The sequence below is a fragment of the Xyrauchen texanus genome, chromosome 17 (genome assembly GCF_025860055.1).
Source record: "Xyrauchen texanus isolate HMW12.3.18 chromosome 17, RBS_HiC_50CHRs, whole genome shotgun sequence".
NCBI lineage: Eukaryota > Metazoa > Chordata > Actinopteri > Cypriniformes > Catostomidae > Xyrauchen > Xyrauchen texanus.
In genome coordinates, this window is record NC_068292.1 from 21,267,650 (window position 1) to 21,288,270 (window position 20,621).

General features: G+C 43.3%; 1 protein-coding gene across 1 annotated transcript; it reads right to left on the reverse strand.

Moving 5' to 3' along the window:
- Positions 1–1,274: 1,274 nt before the first annotated feature.
- Positions 1,275–19,437, reverse strand: LOC127657956 (prolyl 3-hydroxylase 2-like). Its single transcript, XM_052146988.1, has 16 exons — positions 19,103–19,437; positions 18,799–18,983; positions 17,484–17,642; positions 16,814–17,000; positions 15,903–16,034; positions 15,283–15,425; positions 15,029–15,118; positions 14,872–14,924; positions 14,706–14,785; positions 12,369–12,496; positions 12,154–12,249; positions 11,922–12,072; positions 10,568–10,685; positions 9,765–9,840; positions 9,480–9,620; positions 1,275–1,719 (listed from the first exon to the last, which is right to left on the reverse strand). Exons 1-16 carry the CDS (start codon positions 19,404–19,406, stop codon positions 1,552–1,554), a joined length of 2,211 nt encoding a protein of 736 aa, XP_052002948.1. The 5' UTR covers positions 19,407–19,437; the 3' UTR covers positions 1,275–1,551.
- Between the last annotated feature and the right edge of the window lie 1,184 nt (positions 19,438–20,621).

Genomic DNA, 20,621 nt, shown 5'->3' on the forward strand with positions numbered 1-20,621 from the left:
CATGGCAGTTGCTTCAATGCATTTAGGGGTCTGGTCCTGGTCAAGACAATCTCCTGAACTCCAAACTGAATATCAGAATGGGAAAGAAAGGTGATTTAAGCAATTTTGAGCGTGGCATGGTTGTTGGTGCCAGACGGGCCGGTCTGAGTATTTCACAATCTGCTCAGTTACTGGGATTTTTACGCACAACCATTTCTAGGGTTTACAAAGAATGGTGTGAAAAGGAAAAACATCCAGTATGCGGCAGTCCTGTGGGCTGAAAATGCCTTGTTGATGCTAGAGGTCAGAGGAGAATGGGCCGACTGATTCAAGCTGATAGAAGAGCAACTTTGCCTGAAATAACCACTCGTTACAACCGAGGTATGCAGCAAAGCATTTGTGAAGCCACAACACGCACAACCTTGAGGCGGATGGGCTACAACAGCAGAAGACCCCACCGGGTACCACTTCTCTCCACTACAAATAGGAAAAAGAGGCTACAATTTGCAAGAGCTCACCAAAATTGGACAGTTGAAGACTGGAAAAATGTTGCCTGGTCTGATGAGTCTCGATTTCTGTTGAGACATTCAGATGGTAGAGTCAGAATTTGGCGTAAACAGAATGAGAACATGGATCCATCATGCCTTGTTACCACTGTGCAGGCTGGTGGTGGTGGTGTAATGGTGTGGGGGATGTTTTCTTGGCACACTTTAGGCCCCTTAGTGCCAATTGGGCATCGTTTAAATGCCACGGCCTACCTGAGCATTGTTCCTGACCATGTCCATCCCTTTATAGCCACCATGTACCCATCCTCTGATGGCTACTTCCAGCAGGATAATGCACCATGTCACAAAGCTCGAATCATTTCAAATTGGTTTCTTGAACATGACAATGAGTTCACTGTACTAAAATGGCCCCCACAGTCACCAGATCTCAACCCAATAAAGCATCTTTGGGATGTGGTGGAACAAGAACTTCGTGCCCTGGATGTGCATCCCACAAATCTCCATCAACTACAAGATGCTATCCTATCAATATGGGCCAACATTTCTAAAGAATGCTTTCAGCACCTTGTTGAATCAATGCCACGTAGAATTAAGGCAGGTCTGAAGGCGAAAGGGGGTCAAACACAGTATTAGTATGGTGTTCCTAATAATCCTTTAGGTGAGTGTAAATACAAATGATAAACAATCATTTATATAACTATAATAACAATAAAATAAATGTGATTATTGTACATTATTATTTTTTATTATTAAAGGAATTATTAAAATAAAATAATAATAAAATGAGAGAAAAAAATTTCTCCTTGAGTTAAGTATCCCATTCACTTTTTCTTGATTCTTTAATAAAAAACACATATTTCAACACATCCAGCATGATAACACAGTGCCATACTGAAACAAACACCCACAGTACAGATTTTCACACTTCTAGAGACAACCAGATAAAAAAAAAATAAACTAGTGTTCATGAAAAGATGACAGGGCACATTGATAGCGTGATTCAATGTCCATGGGCACCAGAAAGATGCGTTGTCCGTCATCTGATTGGCTCATTCACCTGTCACTTTTACAATTCATCCCGTCTGCCTGTTACTCTTTCCCTCTCTTTGTTCCTCTCTCTGACTTGGCTTCTCCCACTACGGGCAGATGTTGAGGTGCTTTCTCCATCACCCTTCTCCTCTTTTACTACAATCTGTCCATCCGCTGCCCACAGGGCTTCAGCTTCTTCACGTTCCTGAGACAAAGTTAACATACTTTGTTACTGCACACATATAGCACTATTCCACATTTATTTCTTTGTTAGCCGATCACATTTCACTTTTTGTCCATAATGCCTGTTAACAGATCTGTTCAGCTTGTAATCCTAAAACATGGAAGGAAATTAGAATTGTTGAGCCATGGGTTTCCTCAGGAATTGGTTTTGTAAAACATCACTTTTTGATTTATAAGTAAAATAAGTTCTGATCTTGAAGAGACTTTCATGTTGTGTTATACAACATAAATTACAGCCATGCCCCAAATGTGAAGTTTCTGACAAGTTACTACATAAAAACTACAACTACCAGTGTTGAGGAGCAGGTAACTAAATGTAGTGATGCTACTAACTCAACATTTTTCAGTAGCATTTCATTAGTTCAACTTTTACAATAGTGTAGCTTATCCAGCAACTAGCAACATTTTCCTGGGAGTAGCACTGTAGCGTCACAAAACACTATATTTGTAATGTTGTATTGCGAATGCAATGGAGCTGAGAGAGTAAACACACACACTCACATAAACTGTCCTCTATCTCATGTAGAGCTGGGAAAACCAAATCATTTAAGTGACTCGGTTCTTTCAGACAGTTCATGTAAATTAACCAGTTAACATAAACTTTTCCCTTATATTTAGCATTGGGAAGTCCAATTCATTTTAGTGAGTCAGTACTTTTGGATGGTTCATGTGAGTGAACCTTTTCACAAAAGTGATTCACTGATTCTCTTGAGCCATGTGCAGATTTAAAAGGACCTTGCCTTCTTTTCCTTTCTGAAGCGAACTAGTTTTGCTCTTGTTTATCCCAATTTCAAATTCAGGTATACAAAACATTTTGTGTTTACTAGTTTAGTAGTGTATAAGAAGTCTAAAGTTATGTTCAAGTTGATGTTGTCATCCTACTGAAACATGGTTTTACTATAGTAACATTGTATTAAATATGAACGAGTATTGCGTAAGTAGTAAGTAGAAATATTGAAGTCTTTATGTAAAACGCACTGCAGCTGCACAGCAGACAGCAATGAGCGAGGCAGCTCGGTCATTGGCTGTGCTGCAGCAACTTGCTCGAACCAATGACGGGGTGAATCTGAACGCGTGACCAATGGGCGCGCTTCGCGCTCGCGCGCTCAGAGCCCGCCAAGATGGGCGTGGCTTAGGGCTATATATTAGGCTCCCTGTCATGAGAGTTCTTTAGGTTCAAGTGACTGAAGCGAACTGACCAAGCACTAGCACGGCAGCTTACGCAATACTCGTTCCCTCCTCTCAGGGAACCGAGGTTACGTTAGTAACCGAGTCGTTCCCTATCGAGAGGTCTCTCCTATTGCGTAAGTAGCTTACGCTATGGGAACACCATGCAAAACGCCGTGCGTGCTGACTTCGCTCTATAAAGCCAGAGGCAGATGCCTGAGCCTTAAAGCAAAGTGATTATTCCACGAGCCGGCCAACGGCGAGCTATATAATGGGAAAAATACAGAGCGCCTTTGCCCCAAGGAGGTCCATGGTGGGGCGCTCATAGTACAAACACAAGCACATATCTTATGTACTGAGTTTTCTATGTACTGATATGCATAAAAAAATCCTTTAAGTCAGTCAGAGACGGACCTATAAGGGAGGAGATAATGCTCAGCATATACATACTCCAGTCCATTCTATAGTCAGGCTGATAGAATGTTGGAATGCAATGAGGGGACCTGTAGGTTATAAAACCTGCTAAATGTCGAAGGTGAGGCCCAGCCTGCCGCCGCACAAATATCTTCAATGGGTATCCCACTCGTCCACGCCCACGAGGAGGCCATGCTCCTCGTAGAGTGAGCTCTGACGCCTAAGGGGCATTGAAGGCCCTTGGTTTCATAAGCCAGCTCTATAGCATCCACTATCCAGCGCGATATTCTTTGCTTTGAAACTGCGAGACCTTTAGTGCGGCCGCCAAAGCATACGAATAATTGTTCCGTCTGTCTGAACAGGGCAGAACGTTCCAAATATACTCTGAGCGCCCTGACCGGGCAGAGTAAATTAGCGTCGCTTTCGTCTGCTGGGGACGATAGTGCTGCCAGAGATATCACCTGTACTCTGAAGGGTGTGGAGAGCACTTTGGGAATATACCCGTGCTTTGGCCTAAGGACAACTCTGCAGTCGTTAGGTCCAAATTCCAGGCAAGCAGCGCTTGATGACAGCGCATGCAGGTCGCCCACTCTCTTGACTGAGGCGAGCGCCAGCAAGAGCGCAGTTTTGAGCGAGAGCTGTTTAAGGTGCACGGTTTGGAGAGGTTTGAACGGGGCACTCTTGAGTGCGTCCAGGACCGTGGCCAGGTCCCAGATCGGCACCGAGGGGGGGCGAGGAGGGTTCATCCTCCTAGCGTCTCTTAGGAAACGAATGATTAGGTCGTTTTTCCCTAATGAGCGTCCCTTGTCAGGATTGTGTGACGCCGCTATGGCAGCCACATAGACTTTGAGCGTGGAGGGTGTGCGGCCAGCCTCCAGCAGCTCTTGCAAGAAGGCGAGTACACTTGGTATCTCGCACGATTTGGGGTTCAAGCTCTTGGTATCACACCAGTCACTGAACACTTTCCACTTTTGGGCATATAAGCGCCTCGTAGAGGGCGCTCGCGCCTCAGTGATGGTCTCAAAACTCCACTGGGGAGGTTCTCGGGAACCCGTTGAGGGGCCATGCATGGAGGGCCCACAGATCGGGACGGGGATGAAGAATCATCCCGTTGGCCTGCCTGAGGAGGTCTAGATTGCATCATCTGCATCAGTTCTGGAAACCACGTCTGGTTTTTCCAGAGTGGGGCTACCAGGAGCACTGCACATTTCACTTCCCTGATCCGACTGATGACCTGAGGTAGCATCGCGATCGGGGGAAAAGCATACAAGGGGCGGCTCGGCCAGATTTGGGCGATCACGTCCGTGCTCTTTGAGAAGAAAAGGGGGCAGTGCGCATTTTCCCTGGAGGCGAAGAGGTCGACCTCTGCTTCGCCAAAGGTTTGCCATAACCACTGAACCGTCAGGGGGTGGAGAGACCATTCTCCTGGGAGAACCTTGTCTCTGGACAGCATGTCCGCTCCCTGGATCAGGGCGCCTGGCACATGCGCTGCTCTCAGAGAGCGCAGGTGGTGCTGTGACCATAAGATGAGCTCCCTGGCCATAGAGTGCAGGGAGCTTGACCTGAGTCCACCCTGGCGATTTATATACGAAACAACCGTCATGTTGTCCGTTCGGACCAGGACGTGTTCGTTTTTCAGGTACGGAAGCAGGGCTCTGAGAGCCAAGGCGACCGCTTTCATTTCCAGACAGTTTATATGTAGGCGCTTTTCCGGGTTTGACCAAAAGCCGGAAACAGGCCTGCCCTCGTAAAGGGCCCCCCATCCTATTTTGGAGGCATCTGTCGTGATCATTTTTCTCTGCGTATTTACACCCAGACTCACGCCGGTTTGATACCAGTTGACGGCTTTCCAGGGCGTCAGGGCTTTTGTACAGCCGTGATTCGCTCTGATCAAAAAGTGGCCCAAGCGCCACGCGTGAGTGGGGACAAGGCTCTTGAGCCAGCGCTGGAGAGGACGCATGTGCAACAATCCTAGCTGGAGTACAGCTGATGCCGAGGCCATGAGACCGAGCATTCTTTGAAATCGTTTGACGGGGGCGCGCGCGCCCGTTCTGAATGATGTTGCAAGGCGTAGAATAGAGAGTGCGCGCTCTGATCAGAGGCGCGCTGTCATCTGCACTGAGTCTAGCACTATTCCCAGAAAAGAGATATTCTGGCTGGGGGATAGCACGCTCTTTGCAAAATTGATTCTCAGACCCAGGCATTCTAGATGGCTGATAATCCAAGATCTGTGCGTTGTTAACTGACCCTCTGATTGTGCTATGATTAGCCAATCGTCGAGGTAATTCAGTATCCGCACTCCCCGCTGTCTCAGGGGGGAAAGTGCCGCGTCCATACATTTCGGTGAATGTACGGGGGCCAATGATAGGCCGAATGGTAGTACTGTGTACTGGTATGACTGTCCCTCGAGCGAATCTCAGAAAAGGCCTGTGATGAGCGCTATCGAATGTGAAAGTAAGCGTCTTTCAAATCCACTGATAGAAACCAATCCCGGGCGAACTTGCGCGAGGATATGTTCGGTTGTTAACATTCTGAACGAGCGAATCATTAAAGCTTTGTTCAGATGTCTGAGATCTAGGATGGGGCGGAGGCCACCGTCCTTTTTCGGGAGGAGAAAATAGCGGCTGTCCTGCCTCGCTCATAGAGGGAGGAACAGTTTCTATAGCGCCCTTCTCTATCAGTTTGAGCACCTCGGTGCATAGAACATGTGACACATCTTTCCTCACTTTCGTCTCGACCACCGCTGAAAAGCGGGGTGGTCTCGTGGCGAATTGAAGTGAGTAACCGTGTTTTATTATGTTCAAAACCCATTTCGGCATGTCGGGGATTTTTTCCCAGGCATTTGCTCGCACAGATATGGGCTGAATGCCGGCTGGGGGCATGTCGCAGTGACGTATGGGCCCCACCGGCAAATTGCCTTGTGCTAACACTGAGTTTACAGCTCTCAGAGGCGCAGGTGCGCGCTGAGCAGCCGTGTTGAGTGCCGAGTGCAGGGGTGCGTGTGAGAGTACAGGCACGCGCGCTGTCTCCGAAATGCTTGCAGCATGAGTTGGAGAAATGCTTGAAACTGTATGGACAGAGTTTTCGGGTGGGGGTGCATACATCGTAATAGGCACGCGCGCCACATTCATAAAGCTTCCTGCTCTTAGCGGGGAGTCTCTTGGCTCGTGCATCACATCTGTGATGCTTGCGGCATGAGACAGAGAGCTGTTTGAAACTGTATGGGCAGCGTTTATGGGTGGGGGTGCATATAATGTAGTAGGCACGCGCACCACTTTCATAAAGTCTTCCGCTCGCGGCGGGGTTTTTTTGGCTATGCATACAGTGTTTTTGTGTAGGGGTGCATGCAGGACAGCAGGCACGCGCGCTACATTTATAGTATTTCCCGCTTTTACTGGGGAAGTGTTTATAACTGTGGGAACAGTGCTTGTGTGTAGTGGTGCATACATGACAATAGGCACACGATCTACATTTATGGGACGTCCAGCTTGAGCTGGGGAAGTATTTGGCACTGTTTGGACAGTATTGATATGTGGGAATGCGCACTTTAGTGTGGACATGTGAACCCTTAGTGACACAGGCAGAAAATGACTCTTTTCGTGATTTCTGTGTGTCGCCGTTAAAACGGCGTTTGATTGCAGGTGAGCGAGTTCTGTGACTGGCCCATTGACTGCTGTACAGACATTTCCAGCCGCCTGTAAGGGGACTGGGTAATGTTTTACATGTTTTAGAGAGAGTGGTCCGGCCTTTGCGAGACACGTACTCTCTCTTTTCTTCCTATTGCTAGGAAGACTTACGAGGCTCGGGTTCAGCACGATCTTGGGCCGAGGACCTCGTTGCTCAGGCGGCTTTCTTCGACCAGCGGAATGCGGCGGTGTTGGCGTCCGTTTCAGGTCTGCTCTTTGGCTGGGAGACGGGAGGCGCCGCTCTGGCTCGCTGCTGCTGCTGAGGCAGTCTCTGGTGAGACGAGCTGGAGCGCTTGGGCAGGAAGTGACGCATAGCCTGCGAATCCTTCCGGGCCTCAGTAAAGCGTTCAGCGAATTCTTTTACCGCCGGTCCGAACAGGCCGCTTGGAGCGATAGGCGCGTCAAGGAATGGCGCCTTATCCGCGTCCTTCATCTCCGTTAGCGTCAGCCACAGATGACGCTCAAGGACAGTCAAGTTAGCCATGGCCCGACCGATGGATTGGGCGGTGGCCTTCGTGGCTCGCAGGGCTACGTCAGTGGCGCTCGCGCAGGTCCTGAAAGCCTCAGGTTCAGGTCCAGACTTCGTCCATGGTGCGGAGAAGTTTGGCCTGATAAACTTGTAAAACCGCCATTGAATGAAGCGCTGGCGCAGCTTGGCCGGGGGCGGCGTATGCGTGACCGGCGAGCGCTGAGGTGGATCTGCAGGGCTTCGAGGGATGAGAAGCTTTGGCTTTCCATCCAGCGGTGGAGGGTGGGCACAGATGGTTGGCCACGGCCTCCTCGAGGGGCGAGTTCCCTCGTAGCCTCTTTCTCTCGCGCCGTCCACTGTGGAGAGCGAGGAAGAAAAAGAAGGCTTGCGGGGCTTTCCACGACTTCGTGAGTTCGTCGTGAACCTCGGGGAAGAAAGGAGAGGGTCTCTGTCGAGGGGCCTGCCGGCGCCCCTGCAGGAACCACTCGTCCAGTCGGCTGCGGGCGGATTCTTCCGGAGAAGACCAGTCGAACCCGAGGTCTTCCACGGCCTTGGACAGGATGCGGACGATCTCAGAGTCCATGCTGGTGCCCGTGCTCGTGTCGCTGATGTCGATGGCGCGGGGTCGAAAGCCGAGCCCGGCCAGTCGGCGGATGCAGCGTCAATAGAGAGGCTGTCATCTTTTTCATCGTCATCCCCTGACGCGCCGAACGAGACGAGACCCACCGCTCTGTTGGAGGGGTGCTGGTCCGCCCTCGTGAAATGGACTGGCGGCGGGGAGATCTCTGGTAGCGGTGAAGCACGCGGGGAGGCCCAGGGAGTCAAATTCGGGGCATCCAACCTGAGTGAGAGCAGCTTCTGCGTGGTCCGGTCCCAGGCAGCGAGTGCAAATGATGTGACGATCCCCGTCAGGAAGAGGGCCTCTGCACGAGGCGCAGGCTGAAGGCATTTGCAACAACGCCTTGAAAATTGCTCTTTTACTAATCAAAAAGCGTCGCAGAGGCGAGCGCTTGTAGTAAAAGGATACAGCGTTGCGTGCCGGATGGCGTAGCAGAAGGCTTCGAAGGCGGCTGAAGGCGCCGGCGTCCTCTTAGCGGTCCTGCTGTAGGCTTTTTGACGGCGGGCGAAAGACTCCAACAATCCGGAGGATCCAGCGAAGAGAAGGTCTTTGCTGAAGGAGATTAAATCTAAAGAACTCATGACGGGGCGCCTAATATATAGCCCTAAGCCACGCCCATCTTGGCGGGCTCTGAGCACGCGAGCGCGAATCGCGCGCCCATTGGTCGCGCGTTCAGAGTCACCCCGTCATTGGTTTGAGCACGTTGCTGCAGCACAGCCAATGACCGAGCTGCCTCGCTCATTGCTGTCTGCTGTGCAGCTGCAATGCGTTTTACATAAAGACCTCAATATTTCTCGAGAAACTGAGTTTTCCCATAGCGTAAGCTACTTACGCAATAGGACAGACCTCTCGATAGGGAACCATAGTTTTCTGGCAGAAATCATTTATTTGAAAAGGTTAACCATTGTTGTACTACAGTAATACTGTAGTATCCATAAAGTAACCTTGGTTTTACTATAGTAATATTTTAGTTACCATGACTATAATAACAATGGTAATTTTGTGATAACTATGGTTTTACCACAAATATTGTTTAAATGGTTGTTACTGTTGTAAAACCATGTCCAATTTCCTGGGTTTGCCACTCTTATTAAATATATAACTACTAGTTGATGTTATTAAATAATAATTTTTACATATCTAAAAGAAATTCTTCCTAGCTTCAGAGTAGCTAGCTATCTTTTGTTAGTAGCTTGTAGTGTAGATCATTTTTTTTTTTTACAAGACTATAACACTGTACAAGACTGTAGTTTAACTATAATATGTAATGAGTAGCTTACAGCTTTAGAGGCTACAGTTTTAGCTAGTAGCTGTATGACAATTAGAACTAATGCTGTCTGAGGAACACAGCCATTACAGTTTCTTACCAAATCTCTGTGGTGCTTTTCAGTGGTGAACCAGAGTGCCAGTGCACATCGTCGACCAGCCGCAACTGCAGTAACACCATGAGGATTGACAGGTCCTGATGTAAAGCCAACAAGTCGTCCACAGCTTGGCTTAACCTTTGCCTGAAAGGGAGAGGCCAGTGTCAGTGAAACATTATTTATAAATAGAGTTAAGGCAGCTATATTAATTTGGTGAGAGCTCATGAAAATCTGCTGAATATGAATTTGAATGAAATAAAATTGTCAATATTGGGAAACAGTCCCTACGGTAACAGTTTTGGCATCTCGATCAGTGAAGAAGAATTCCCCTCCTTCAAAATCATCATTCAGGTAAAGAACAGCACTGCAAAGGCATTAATACATACAAATTATAGGGTATGTGCGTTACATAAAATTGAACAACTTAAAGGAAAAGTTCCCCCAAAAATAGAAATTGCCTCATCATTTACTCACCCTCATGCCATTCCAGATGTGAATGTGTTTTGTGGAAGAAAGAAAGTCAATCGAATATTTTTAGAATATTTCAGCTCTGTAGGTACAATGCAAGTGAATAGTGACCAGAGCTTTGAAGCTCCAAAAAGCACACAAAGGCAATCTATAAGACTCCTGTGGTTAAATCAATGTCTTCAAAAGTGCTATGATAAGTGTGGGTGGAAAGTTATAGTAAAAAAGGACTTAAATATTTATCCGTTTCTCATCCACACCTATTATATAAATTCTGAAGACCACTGGAGTCGTATGGATTACTTTATGCTGCATTTATATGCTTTTTGAGCTTCACAGTTTCAGACCCTGTTGACTTGCATTGTGTGAACCTACAGAGATGAGATGTTCCTCTAAAAATCTCTGTTTGTGTTCTGCAGCAGAAAGAAAGTCTGTCACATCTGGAATGTATGAGGGTGAGTAAATGATAAGAGAATTAAAATTTTTGGGTGAACTAATCCTTTAATGGGGCTTGCAAGACAGACTTGATCAGGCTTTATACAATTTGTTTATGTGCCGTTTGGTCTCTATATTTGAACAGATTGTTTTAGTAATTGACTAGATAGATGTCTATCAGGTCCATGTACCTGAGGTCTCGATGAGTGAAAGCAGGAGGTTCTTTCCAGCACTGCCTGGTTTCTGGGTCCAGGATGCAGTTGTCCACATGAACTGGATGAGAAAGATCTGAACGCCCCTCCTGGTGCCCTACACACACATACAGTCACATATATCCATGGAGCAAGAGGTCAAACTAGCATTCCTTATTAACCCTCACGGTCTATTAAAATCTTTACTGTTTTTATGTTTTTGACCCCAGAGACCCTAAAACAACTTTTAATATGTTCCTCTGACCTAATCAAAATGCAGTAGGCAGATATTATTAAAGCTTTAACACTCTTTAATAATAAAGTAGACATGTACTTTTCAGAACAGTGACTGGTATCCATTTTAATTATATTGTATCAGTTTGGGTTCACTTTTACCAAATATAAAAAATGAATACAAATACACAATTGAATTAACTTTAAAGTGATAGTTCACCCAAAAACAAAAATTCTCTCATGTTTTACTGACCCTTATGCCATCCCAGATTTGTATGACGTTTTTTCTTCTGCAGAACACAAAGATTGTGCAAGTGAATGGTGGCCAGAACTTTGATGCTCCCAAAAGCACATAAATGCAGCATAAAAGTAATTTACAGGACTCCAGTGGTTTATTTTCATGGCTTCAGAAGTGATCTAATTGGTTTTGGGTGAACAGACCTAATATACAATTACTTTTTACTGTACATCTCACCATTGCATTCTCTAGGCCTGATCATGATTTCAAGCTTGATTACAATTCTTGACACATGGGAAGAGTGCAAGATGACATTAGAAAGTGTAACTGAGCTTGAAATCATGATCTCCAAGGAGACTGCTGATGCCAAGTTTTATAGTGGGAAAGGAGTTATATTTTGGTCTGTTCTCAACCAAAACCGATAAGATTGCTTCAGAAGATATTGATTAAACCACTGGATTCTGTTATGCTGCCTTGTGTGCTTTTTGGAGCTTTAAAATTTTGGTCACCAAAATTTGCAATGTGTGGGCCTACAGAGCTAAAAAGCTCTGTTTGTGTTCTGCAAAAGAAAGATAGTCATAAACATCTGAGAAGGCATGAGGGTGAGTAAATGATCAAATAATTTGTATTTTTGTATGAACTGTCCTTTAAGAATTTGTACATTAATTATAAATCTTTGAATGAAAAATGTATTGCACTTATGTTTTATAATATTAACATAATTAATGTAACATTTTTCATGGAGGATGTTTGAAAAGTGTTATCAAGTTTTGTTAATAATCAGTTCTCATAGGATTATGAAAAGTCATGAAGCAGATCATTTTGAGCTAATAAAAGAGTGCAAATGACAGTACGTGTTACAGCACTACACATTTGTTATACCTGGGATGGCAGAGCGGCACACCAAGTGTGTGTAAGCAAAGTAGAGAGAAGAGTGACTTCTGAAGTACGAATGCATCAGAACCCTAGCAGTCTCCCCAAGCTCATGCAGCAGTCTGGCATCTGATTGGTTAACCAGCCCATCCTGAGCCAACTGGAAAACAGATGTATATTTTTGGTAAGCATTAATTTTATAAATCATTCTAGTTTATTTCATGAGTGAGTAATCTTCCACCTTAAGTGCTCTGAGAACAGTCAAACCCTCAAACTTCTCGTGTGGCGTGTGAGGAGAGCGTCGTCCCCGGTAACCATCACCCACAGACGCAGCAACCTATCACCAACACACGCAGAATGTGATTGGTAGGCTCTATATTGGTAGGCTGATGGGCCTTTCACAGAACAATACAGTAACTGACGGACAGATTTTTGGATGATTATTGAAAAGCTCACGGCAGCCAGCTGCATCACGCGATCACATTCAGATTTGGATAAAACTCCATCTAGCACAACACGATTGGTCCCATTCAGCACCTGATCATCCATAGTGATTGTTACACCAACCACAGGAACAGGACCACCTGGGGACAGACAGATAGATAGACAGACAGAATGCGTGAGAAAGACCAAGAGAAAGAGAGAGGAAGAGAATCAAATTCAGAATGAAGAAGAGAGAATTAGTTAATAAAAAGAATAAAGGAATGGCAGAAACAGTCCTTGTGCCTATGTCTGGGAAATCTTTTAGATTTTTCTGATAAATGTGATCTTTATTTGAACAACCTGACATCAATTCTTAATATATAGATTTTAGGATTTTAATCGATGCATCTTTTTCAGAGGATTTGTGGACACTTTTGCCAAAATTTATTTGGGAATCATCCTATAAGATTCCATTTGTTCAAATTAGTTAATTGGTTTACTTTTTTTTTACGTTAGTATATACAAATATAATTGTTCATTGTGCATTAACTAATGTTAACATATCCAATGTTTAGTTTTACAAAGGCATTAGTACATGCTGAAATTAACATTAACCAAGATTAATAAATGCTGAAAAAGTATTGTTCGTTATGACTAATGTAGTTAACAAATGGAACATCAGTATACATTTTTCCAATTATTTGCAGCATGCCTCCTGTCTTTTAGAGGTCTTTCAAAATAAATTGTGTCCACTGTTAACCTGTAATGGCCAAAGATATTTGAAGATATGCAAATGTAAAATTCAAGTCAACACTGAGCATGAGACTGCCACCCGTGGAGTCCCGAGTTTGAATCTAGGGTGTTCTGAGTGAATCCAGCCAGGTCTCCTAAGCAACCAAATTGGACAGGATGCTAGGGAGGGTGGAGTTACATGGGGTAATCTCCTTGTGGTCACGATTATTGGTTCTCGCTCTCAATGGGGTATGTGGTAAGTTGTGCGTGGATCGCAGAGAGTAGCATGAGCCTCCACATGCTGTGAGTCTCCATGGTGTCATAATAATAATAATACTAATTATAATGCGCTTTACTAGTACCCACAGCACTATAAACAGATGCCAATAAAACAAATAAAGAACAAAAGTACTGTAATAAGTACAAAACAATAAATCATTCTAAACAATACAACAGAACTAATCAATACAATAAAATACAAGTCATCTCAATCTATAAAAGCAATTTTAAAAAGATCGGTTTTTAAAAACTTCTTAAAACTGTCTAATGTGGGAGCATCTCTAACAGCAAGAGGAAGTGCATTCCATAATCTAGGTGCAGCAACTGAAAAAGCTCTCTCACCCATAGATTTAAGTCTATAAGGAGGCTGAAGAGTAAAAGAATCAGCAGAACGAAGAGAACAAGAAGGCATGTAAAGGGTAACTAAGTCACAGATATAAGAAGGGGCCGCTCCATGCACAGCATTGTAAGTTAGAGTGAGAGTTTTAAAATCAATACGTGACTGATCAGGAAGCCAATGCAAACTATAAATCACGCCTGTAATGTGCTGACATGATGGAGTAGAAGGACACGTGCTGCTGAATTGTGAATATACTGTAGCCGTTGGATAGATTTAGCAGGTAGACCTACAAATGCATTACAATAATCAATCCTGGAAGTAACAAATGTGTGAATAAGCCTTTCAGCATCAGGCAATGTAAGGAAAGGCCTAATTCTAGCAATGTTTCTAAGGTGATGGAATGCAGATTTTGCGATACTCTTAATGTGTGAATCTAATATCAAATGAGCATAAAAAATAAAAAAAAAAAATCACACCAAGGTTACAAACATGAGTAGATGGAACTACGGTACTATCATACATAATCAAATTGAAATTGCTACCTTTGTGAATAGCTACTGGTGTGCCAATGAGAAGAACCTCTGTCTTTGAACAATTCAGTTTTAAAAAATGATGGTGCATCCACATTTTTATTTCCTGAACGCACTGTTGAATTGTAGAGGTTGAATTGACTGTCTCAGAAGCGGAGGCAACTGAGACCTGTCCTCCGCCAACCCTGACTGAGGTAAATAAACGTGCCACCACTAAAACCTATTGAGCAGTGGGAATTGGGCACTCCAAATTGGGGAGAAATGGGGATAAATAATAAATAAATTATAATTTTTAAAAAACAGTGTGAGACACAATGTATTTTATGCACTGTAGCGATAAGGTGCTTATGTAATAATTGAAAAAGGCCGGGTTGTTGATGTAACTGAAATATATCAATAGGGAATCAAAAGGAATTCTGAATTGAAAGCTTGAGAATCAGAATTTAATCAAATCATGAAATCATCACAGATACCCAGCCATCCTTGTACCTGCATAAAATCCACTGTCATCCACTTCTTCCACTTTCTCTCCCTGCTTCAGTTTCTCATGAAGTTGTTCTTTCTCCACTCTGTGAGAAAGAAAAGGTATGAAGCTCCCAATTAATTTATCCCACTAATCTCCTTCCATAATTTTTGTCTTGCCTTGCCTTCTCACCTACAGGTTTCTCGCAGTGACTCGGGCACAACATCCTCGGGTGTCCACAGATCCTGCCAGGGACAGACAGTGAGACTGAGGCCTTTTAGAGTTAGTTTTATAAAGGAGAATGAAAGGTGAGGGGTGACACACTAAGAAAGAACACAGAGGCTTATACCGGGTCATTGAATTTAAAGTCCAAGTTTGCCATTCCAAAGTACAGCAATTTCTTCTCCTGCAGGGCTCTGCTGACATATATGGCAATTTCCTTTAAGAAAACAGATAACAAGTCTGTATTGATCTGCACCATTGACTCACCCATTCATCAATTAATCAAATAGACAGATCCATCTATAAATGCAAACCATATTCTTTCTAGCCATCTCCAATGTGCCATATTTACTCTCTCTGTTCATCCATCATCTCGTTTACCTGAATAGGACCTGTTTCCTGAGCCACAGTGTCGTCCTCTAGATTTTGGGTGTAAAGCTGCAGGTTACTTAGGGAGTCTGAATCTGTGGGGTAAAAGAGCAGCAAGGAGCGCAGGGTCTCCACTGCCCCCTTCAGGTCACCAGCTGTGGGACACCAAAGAGAAAGAATGAAAAGGGTTTTGTTGAATTAATAATAACTTACAAGACAGTGCAAATGCCCCTTCGCCTTAAAAACACTACTGACCAATACTACCTTAGCAAGTGTTGCCATCCGGCATATTACGAGACACATTTTTTCTAACGGAAGTCCTGCATGTTCTGATGGGTTAAAATTGAATTTTACAGAAATTATTCAAATAAATACTACAAAATACTGTTGCTGCAGAATTTATAATAGTGACACAAGGAACCCAGAGAGGATATATGCAGGTTTTATTTTACTTTTCCCACTTTATGAGCACCTTTTACTGAAAATCATCCATGAAAGAGAAACAATACAAAACAGTGTCCCCAAAAATGAACCCTGAAGAACATCACATTCATGAATTAAAAATGTAAATAAGCTCAAATAACAAAATCACTACCAACAACATCAGTGCTTACACCTTCATAACATCTCACCTTTGTACTGAGCAATATGAAGATGTTCCAGCTGCATTGGCAGGAAGTCCTCCAGAGCAGAAACCCGTCCAGGTCGAGTCGACACCAAGGACACACACATATGTTTGCATGACAGCAAGGAGAGAGAGAGGGCTGATGAGACAGAGAAAGACAGAATGTTTTCTGGTTTATGCCATCACAACAATTGGTTATGCAATTCAAAGAACATGGTGACAGACATGGCCAAAAATATGTAATGTAACTATTTACACTATTATGTGAATACATTTATTTGCAAATAAGTTAATATTATAGCACAAACAAAAACTATTTCTTAAACCAGATCCTAAATATTCAAATTCTCTGAACATTTACTCACCCTCATGCCATCCTAGATGTTTTTGACTTTCTTTTTTTTTCTACTGAACACAAATGGAGATTTTTAGAAGAATATCTCAGCCCTGTTGGTCCATATGATGCAAGTGAATGGTGGCCAGAACTTTGAAGCTCCAAAAAGCACACAAAATTTATACGCAATCTATATGACTCCTGTGGTCCACGACTCATTTTCCACAATCTTCTTCTTTTGTTTCTTGACGATTCACATTCTTCGTGTATACTGTCACCTACTGGTCGGGGATGGTCAAAGGTGGAGATTTATAGTAAAAAGGACTTAAATATTGATCTGTTTCTCACCCTCACCTATCATGTCACTTCCAAAGGTATTGATTAAACCACTGGAATCTTTTAAGCTTTTGGAGCTTCAAAGTTCTGGCCACCATTAATTTACATTGTATGGACCAACAGGGCTGAGATATTCTTCAAAAAAACATTTATTTTTATTCTGCAGAAGAAAAAAAAGTCACATCTGGGATGACTTGAGGGTGACTGATTCCTTTAATATTTCTTAAGAATGTCTTAGTCTTTATCACCTGCAGCTCTCTCGTAAGCCCCCTGTACAGAGTCTGTCTCTTCTGGAAGAACCTGTGATGCCATCACACATTGAGCTCTGCACTCTTCTGTCAGCTTAAGCATCTCATTCACACATTCTTTCCACATGTTCACTGCCTTCACCCAATCAGACGAGCTCTCAGCCAGGAGGGCTGCATCATACATCTCCTGAGAGAGATAAAGGAAGTTAGGAAGGATGAGAAGATAGGCAGATCCTACACCAACTGGTGTACAGTACAGCTGCTGTGGTTAAAGTGATGACTAATGACTGTGTGCTATGTAATAATAAAAAAAAATTGTGGAATTTGTGAATTCACAGAGATCAGAGAAAAGAGTGCAGAGAGTAAGGTTAAGGATAAGTATTTAATTGATACGAGTAGTCTCTGTTTAAATCTAGCACAGAGATAAAAGCCTGCTCAGCCAAGGTGACAGAAAATGGCCAAAATAACACCCTGCACAAGACACTAGAAACCACTACTTACACTACTTATGGTTAAAAGAGTTCTTCAGACCTCAGTAAAATGCACACAGAGAACATGAACTTCCATTTAAATTTTGCCAATTGTAATTATGTAGTGTGACTATACTCCTGTTAAAAAAATGAGTCTCTCTATCTATCTTTCCTTTCATCTTCTCTTGTTCTGCACTGACCCAGTGTTTCTCACGCTCTCTCTCTCTGTCCTGGAAGGATTCGTCTTTCACTCCTGTCATTCTCCTGTACTTCTCAATGTTGTTCCTCATCTCCAGATGACTCGGATTGGCCACAAAGAACGTGTGAGCAGCCGAAGCGGCTTTCTGCAGTTTATCCATCTGTACAGAATGGAAGGAGATACAAGAAGCTTTGATGAAAGGGTTTACAAACTTTCAAAACACTGACCTAATGACCTAGGGTCATCATGCACAAAGGCACTCTTTGCCAGTCTAAATGTTGCTCAGATTCAGTTATCCAGACTCATTCAAATATGTTAGGGATATGTGTATATTATTTTTGCATGATGACAAAAACTTAAAGGTGGGGTATGTGATTTGCAAAACGGCCAGCAGATTTTGAAAATACACAACTCATAAGGTCCTACCTTCTCTCCTCCAACGCTGGCCCTGACTCCACCCATTCGAAAAACATGGACGCGCAATCATGTACGAGCGAAAACTCAGATGCGCGAGAGCGAGCCAGGCTAGCATAGGTTGGAGTTTCTGCATGACGTCACCATTTACCTGCCAAGACCGTCAACATGGCACAACATTCAGCGGTAAGTTGCACCAGATATTATTAACATTCAACAGTCACATAAATCATTAGTATTGTTAGAAAATTGATGTTTTTGAAATGTAAATATATATTGTATAAATATAAAATATATAAAAATATATTGGACGTCCTGGTTGTCACCGAAGTTTATGGCTAAATATAGGGCTGACCGATATAACGTTATCAGATGACATTGTTATGCGCATCTCGTCAGTAAAACACATAACATAAAGTGCATTCATTGATTAGTAAATCGCCATCAGCTGCTTTCAGATGGAGCGGTGTATACTACACAGAGCCGTAGTTCACTAACAAGCTGGGCCGTGATAATGAAGGGTAAATTGCCCAGCTTGTCAGTGATGAACTACAGCTCTGTGTAGTAAATGCCGCTCCATCTGAAAGCAGCTGATGACGAACGGGACACGCGCGCCAGGGTGGTGGGGGGAGAGGGGCATGGTACGACCGTTTGATTGACACATTTTCTGTCCAATGATTCTAGATGGTCTTGAAAATGATCGGCTGGAGTTTTTCGAGTCCTGCCCGTTCCACAGATGATTAAATTGCTTAATTTTCATTTCAGTGCTTCTAATTTACAGCCAGTAAGTGGGTTAGGAATAGGATTTCAAGTTATTTTGAAAAAATGGTCAAAAAAGAAAATCACATACCCCACCTTTAATTTTCATACACAGACCTAATCATAATGATCAGTCATTGTACCTTGTAGTAGGTGACTTGCAGGAAGTTGTAGGGGTTGCGTGTTCCGAACTCGTACTCAATGTCTGAAGATACTGGGAGCAGGCCAGCAGGAGAGACGCTTTGACCCATGCAGAACCTAACACACTCAGCACGCAGCTGCATCCAGTCCAGTGTCCTCAGGTCCCAGAAACTACCCTCTACTGGGTCTACACACAAACAACAACAAACACTGTAACAAAGTCTTTGCATTCCAACTCAATGAAACACACTGTGATGTTGAAGCACAAAAACACTTTGTGCTGCTGTGAAAAGAATTGAGAATGACCCAAGTTGGAGAGCGTGTCATCTCCCGCTGTTAAACACTCGTCGTGACATTTTCGTCTAATTTGCAGGAGCATGTCTCGAGTGGAAATGGATTTCTCTATGAACTCCGCCGCTCGCTCCCAGTCCTCCATAAAATACGCCCGAACCCCTCGGTAATAGAGCTCGTCATAAGGGGGTAAAAGTCCGGATAAACTCCCTGAAGACAGTCCAATGTCTGCCGTGATAGTTGCATAGTTTAAAGTGAAGAAGAACGCTACTTTCAGCGCCACGTTTACAGCAGGGCATGTGTTTGAGCACAGCGCCATAATGTAGAGAATGTAGTTTGGATGAGAAGGAGGGCGGAGAGGAATGAGGGAAATACGTGCCTGGCAGCCAGAAATAAAAAGGGAAGAGGAAAACTTTTTTTTTTTTTTTTATTGAACAAAAAGCACAGGGGATACATGTATCAAGCACAGAAAAATAAAATAAAATAAAAATAAGACATTACACTCAAAATAAGCAAGGCAATAGGCTAGATAAGGGATAGTCCACTAAAAAAAATAAACACAATACACAAGACATGCATAGAAACAACAAATATACAAAATGAATACAAGTGGGAAGAGGAAAACTGAAGTCATACAGAAGTCAAAGAGAAGTCCCAAATTAAAGAAATAATTCACCCAAAAATGTAAATTCTCTCATCATATGCTCACGCTCAGGACATCCCAGATGTGTATGACTTTCTTTCTTCAGCAGAACACAAATACAAATTTTTTGTTGAATATCTCAGCTCTGTAGGTTCATACAATACAAGTGAATGGTGGCTAGCTCTGAAGGTACAAAAAGATATGAAGGCAGCATAAAAGTAATCCATAAGACTCCAGTGGTTAAACCCATGTCTTCAGATGTGATATAAGAGGTGTGATTGAGAAACCATCCAAAACAAGTAGGTGGTAATATGCACGAATAATGCGAAACACCAAAAAAAGAAAAGAAATAGAATATGAACGGGAAAGTGGACATTTATAGTAAAATATGGCTTAAATATCTATCTGTTTCTCACCCTCACCTATCAAAGTTCTTCAGAAGGCATGGATTAAACCGAGCAGAAAACGTGAACACCCAACAGAGCTGACATATTCTCCTAAAAATATTAATTTGTGTTCTGCAGAAGAAACAAAGTTATACACATCTGGGATGGCATGATGGTGAGTAAATATTTTGAGAGTTTTCATTAAAACTTAAATTTAGTGGAGTTTTGGGTTCCTTGCCACATTCTAAAGACAAATCATTTTAAGGTGAGTTTTTCAATGAAACTTCTCACTGAACAGGGCTCACTGGGAATTTGAAGACATCGCAGACGTACCATTATAATTTTCTGTAAAGGTGCATTGAAACGATTGTGACTGCATTGTGAAAAGTGCTATACAAATAAAAACGACTTGACTTGTCTGTGTGTGCTGATGGTAGGCTGTGTGGGGGGGAACAACTATTTTTTTTGCCTTTGCATGAATACCAAATACAACAATATATTTTGA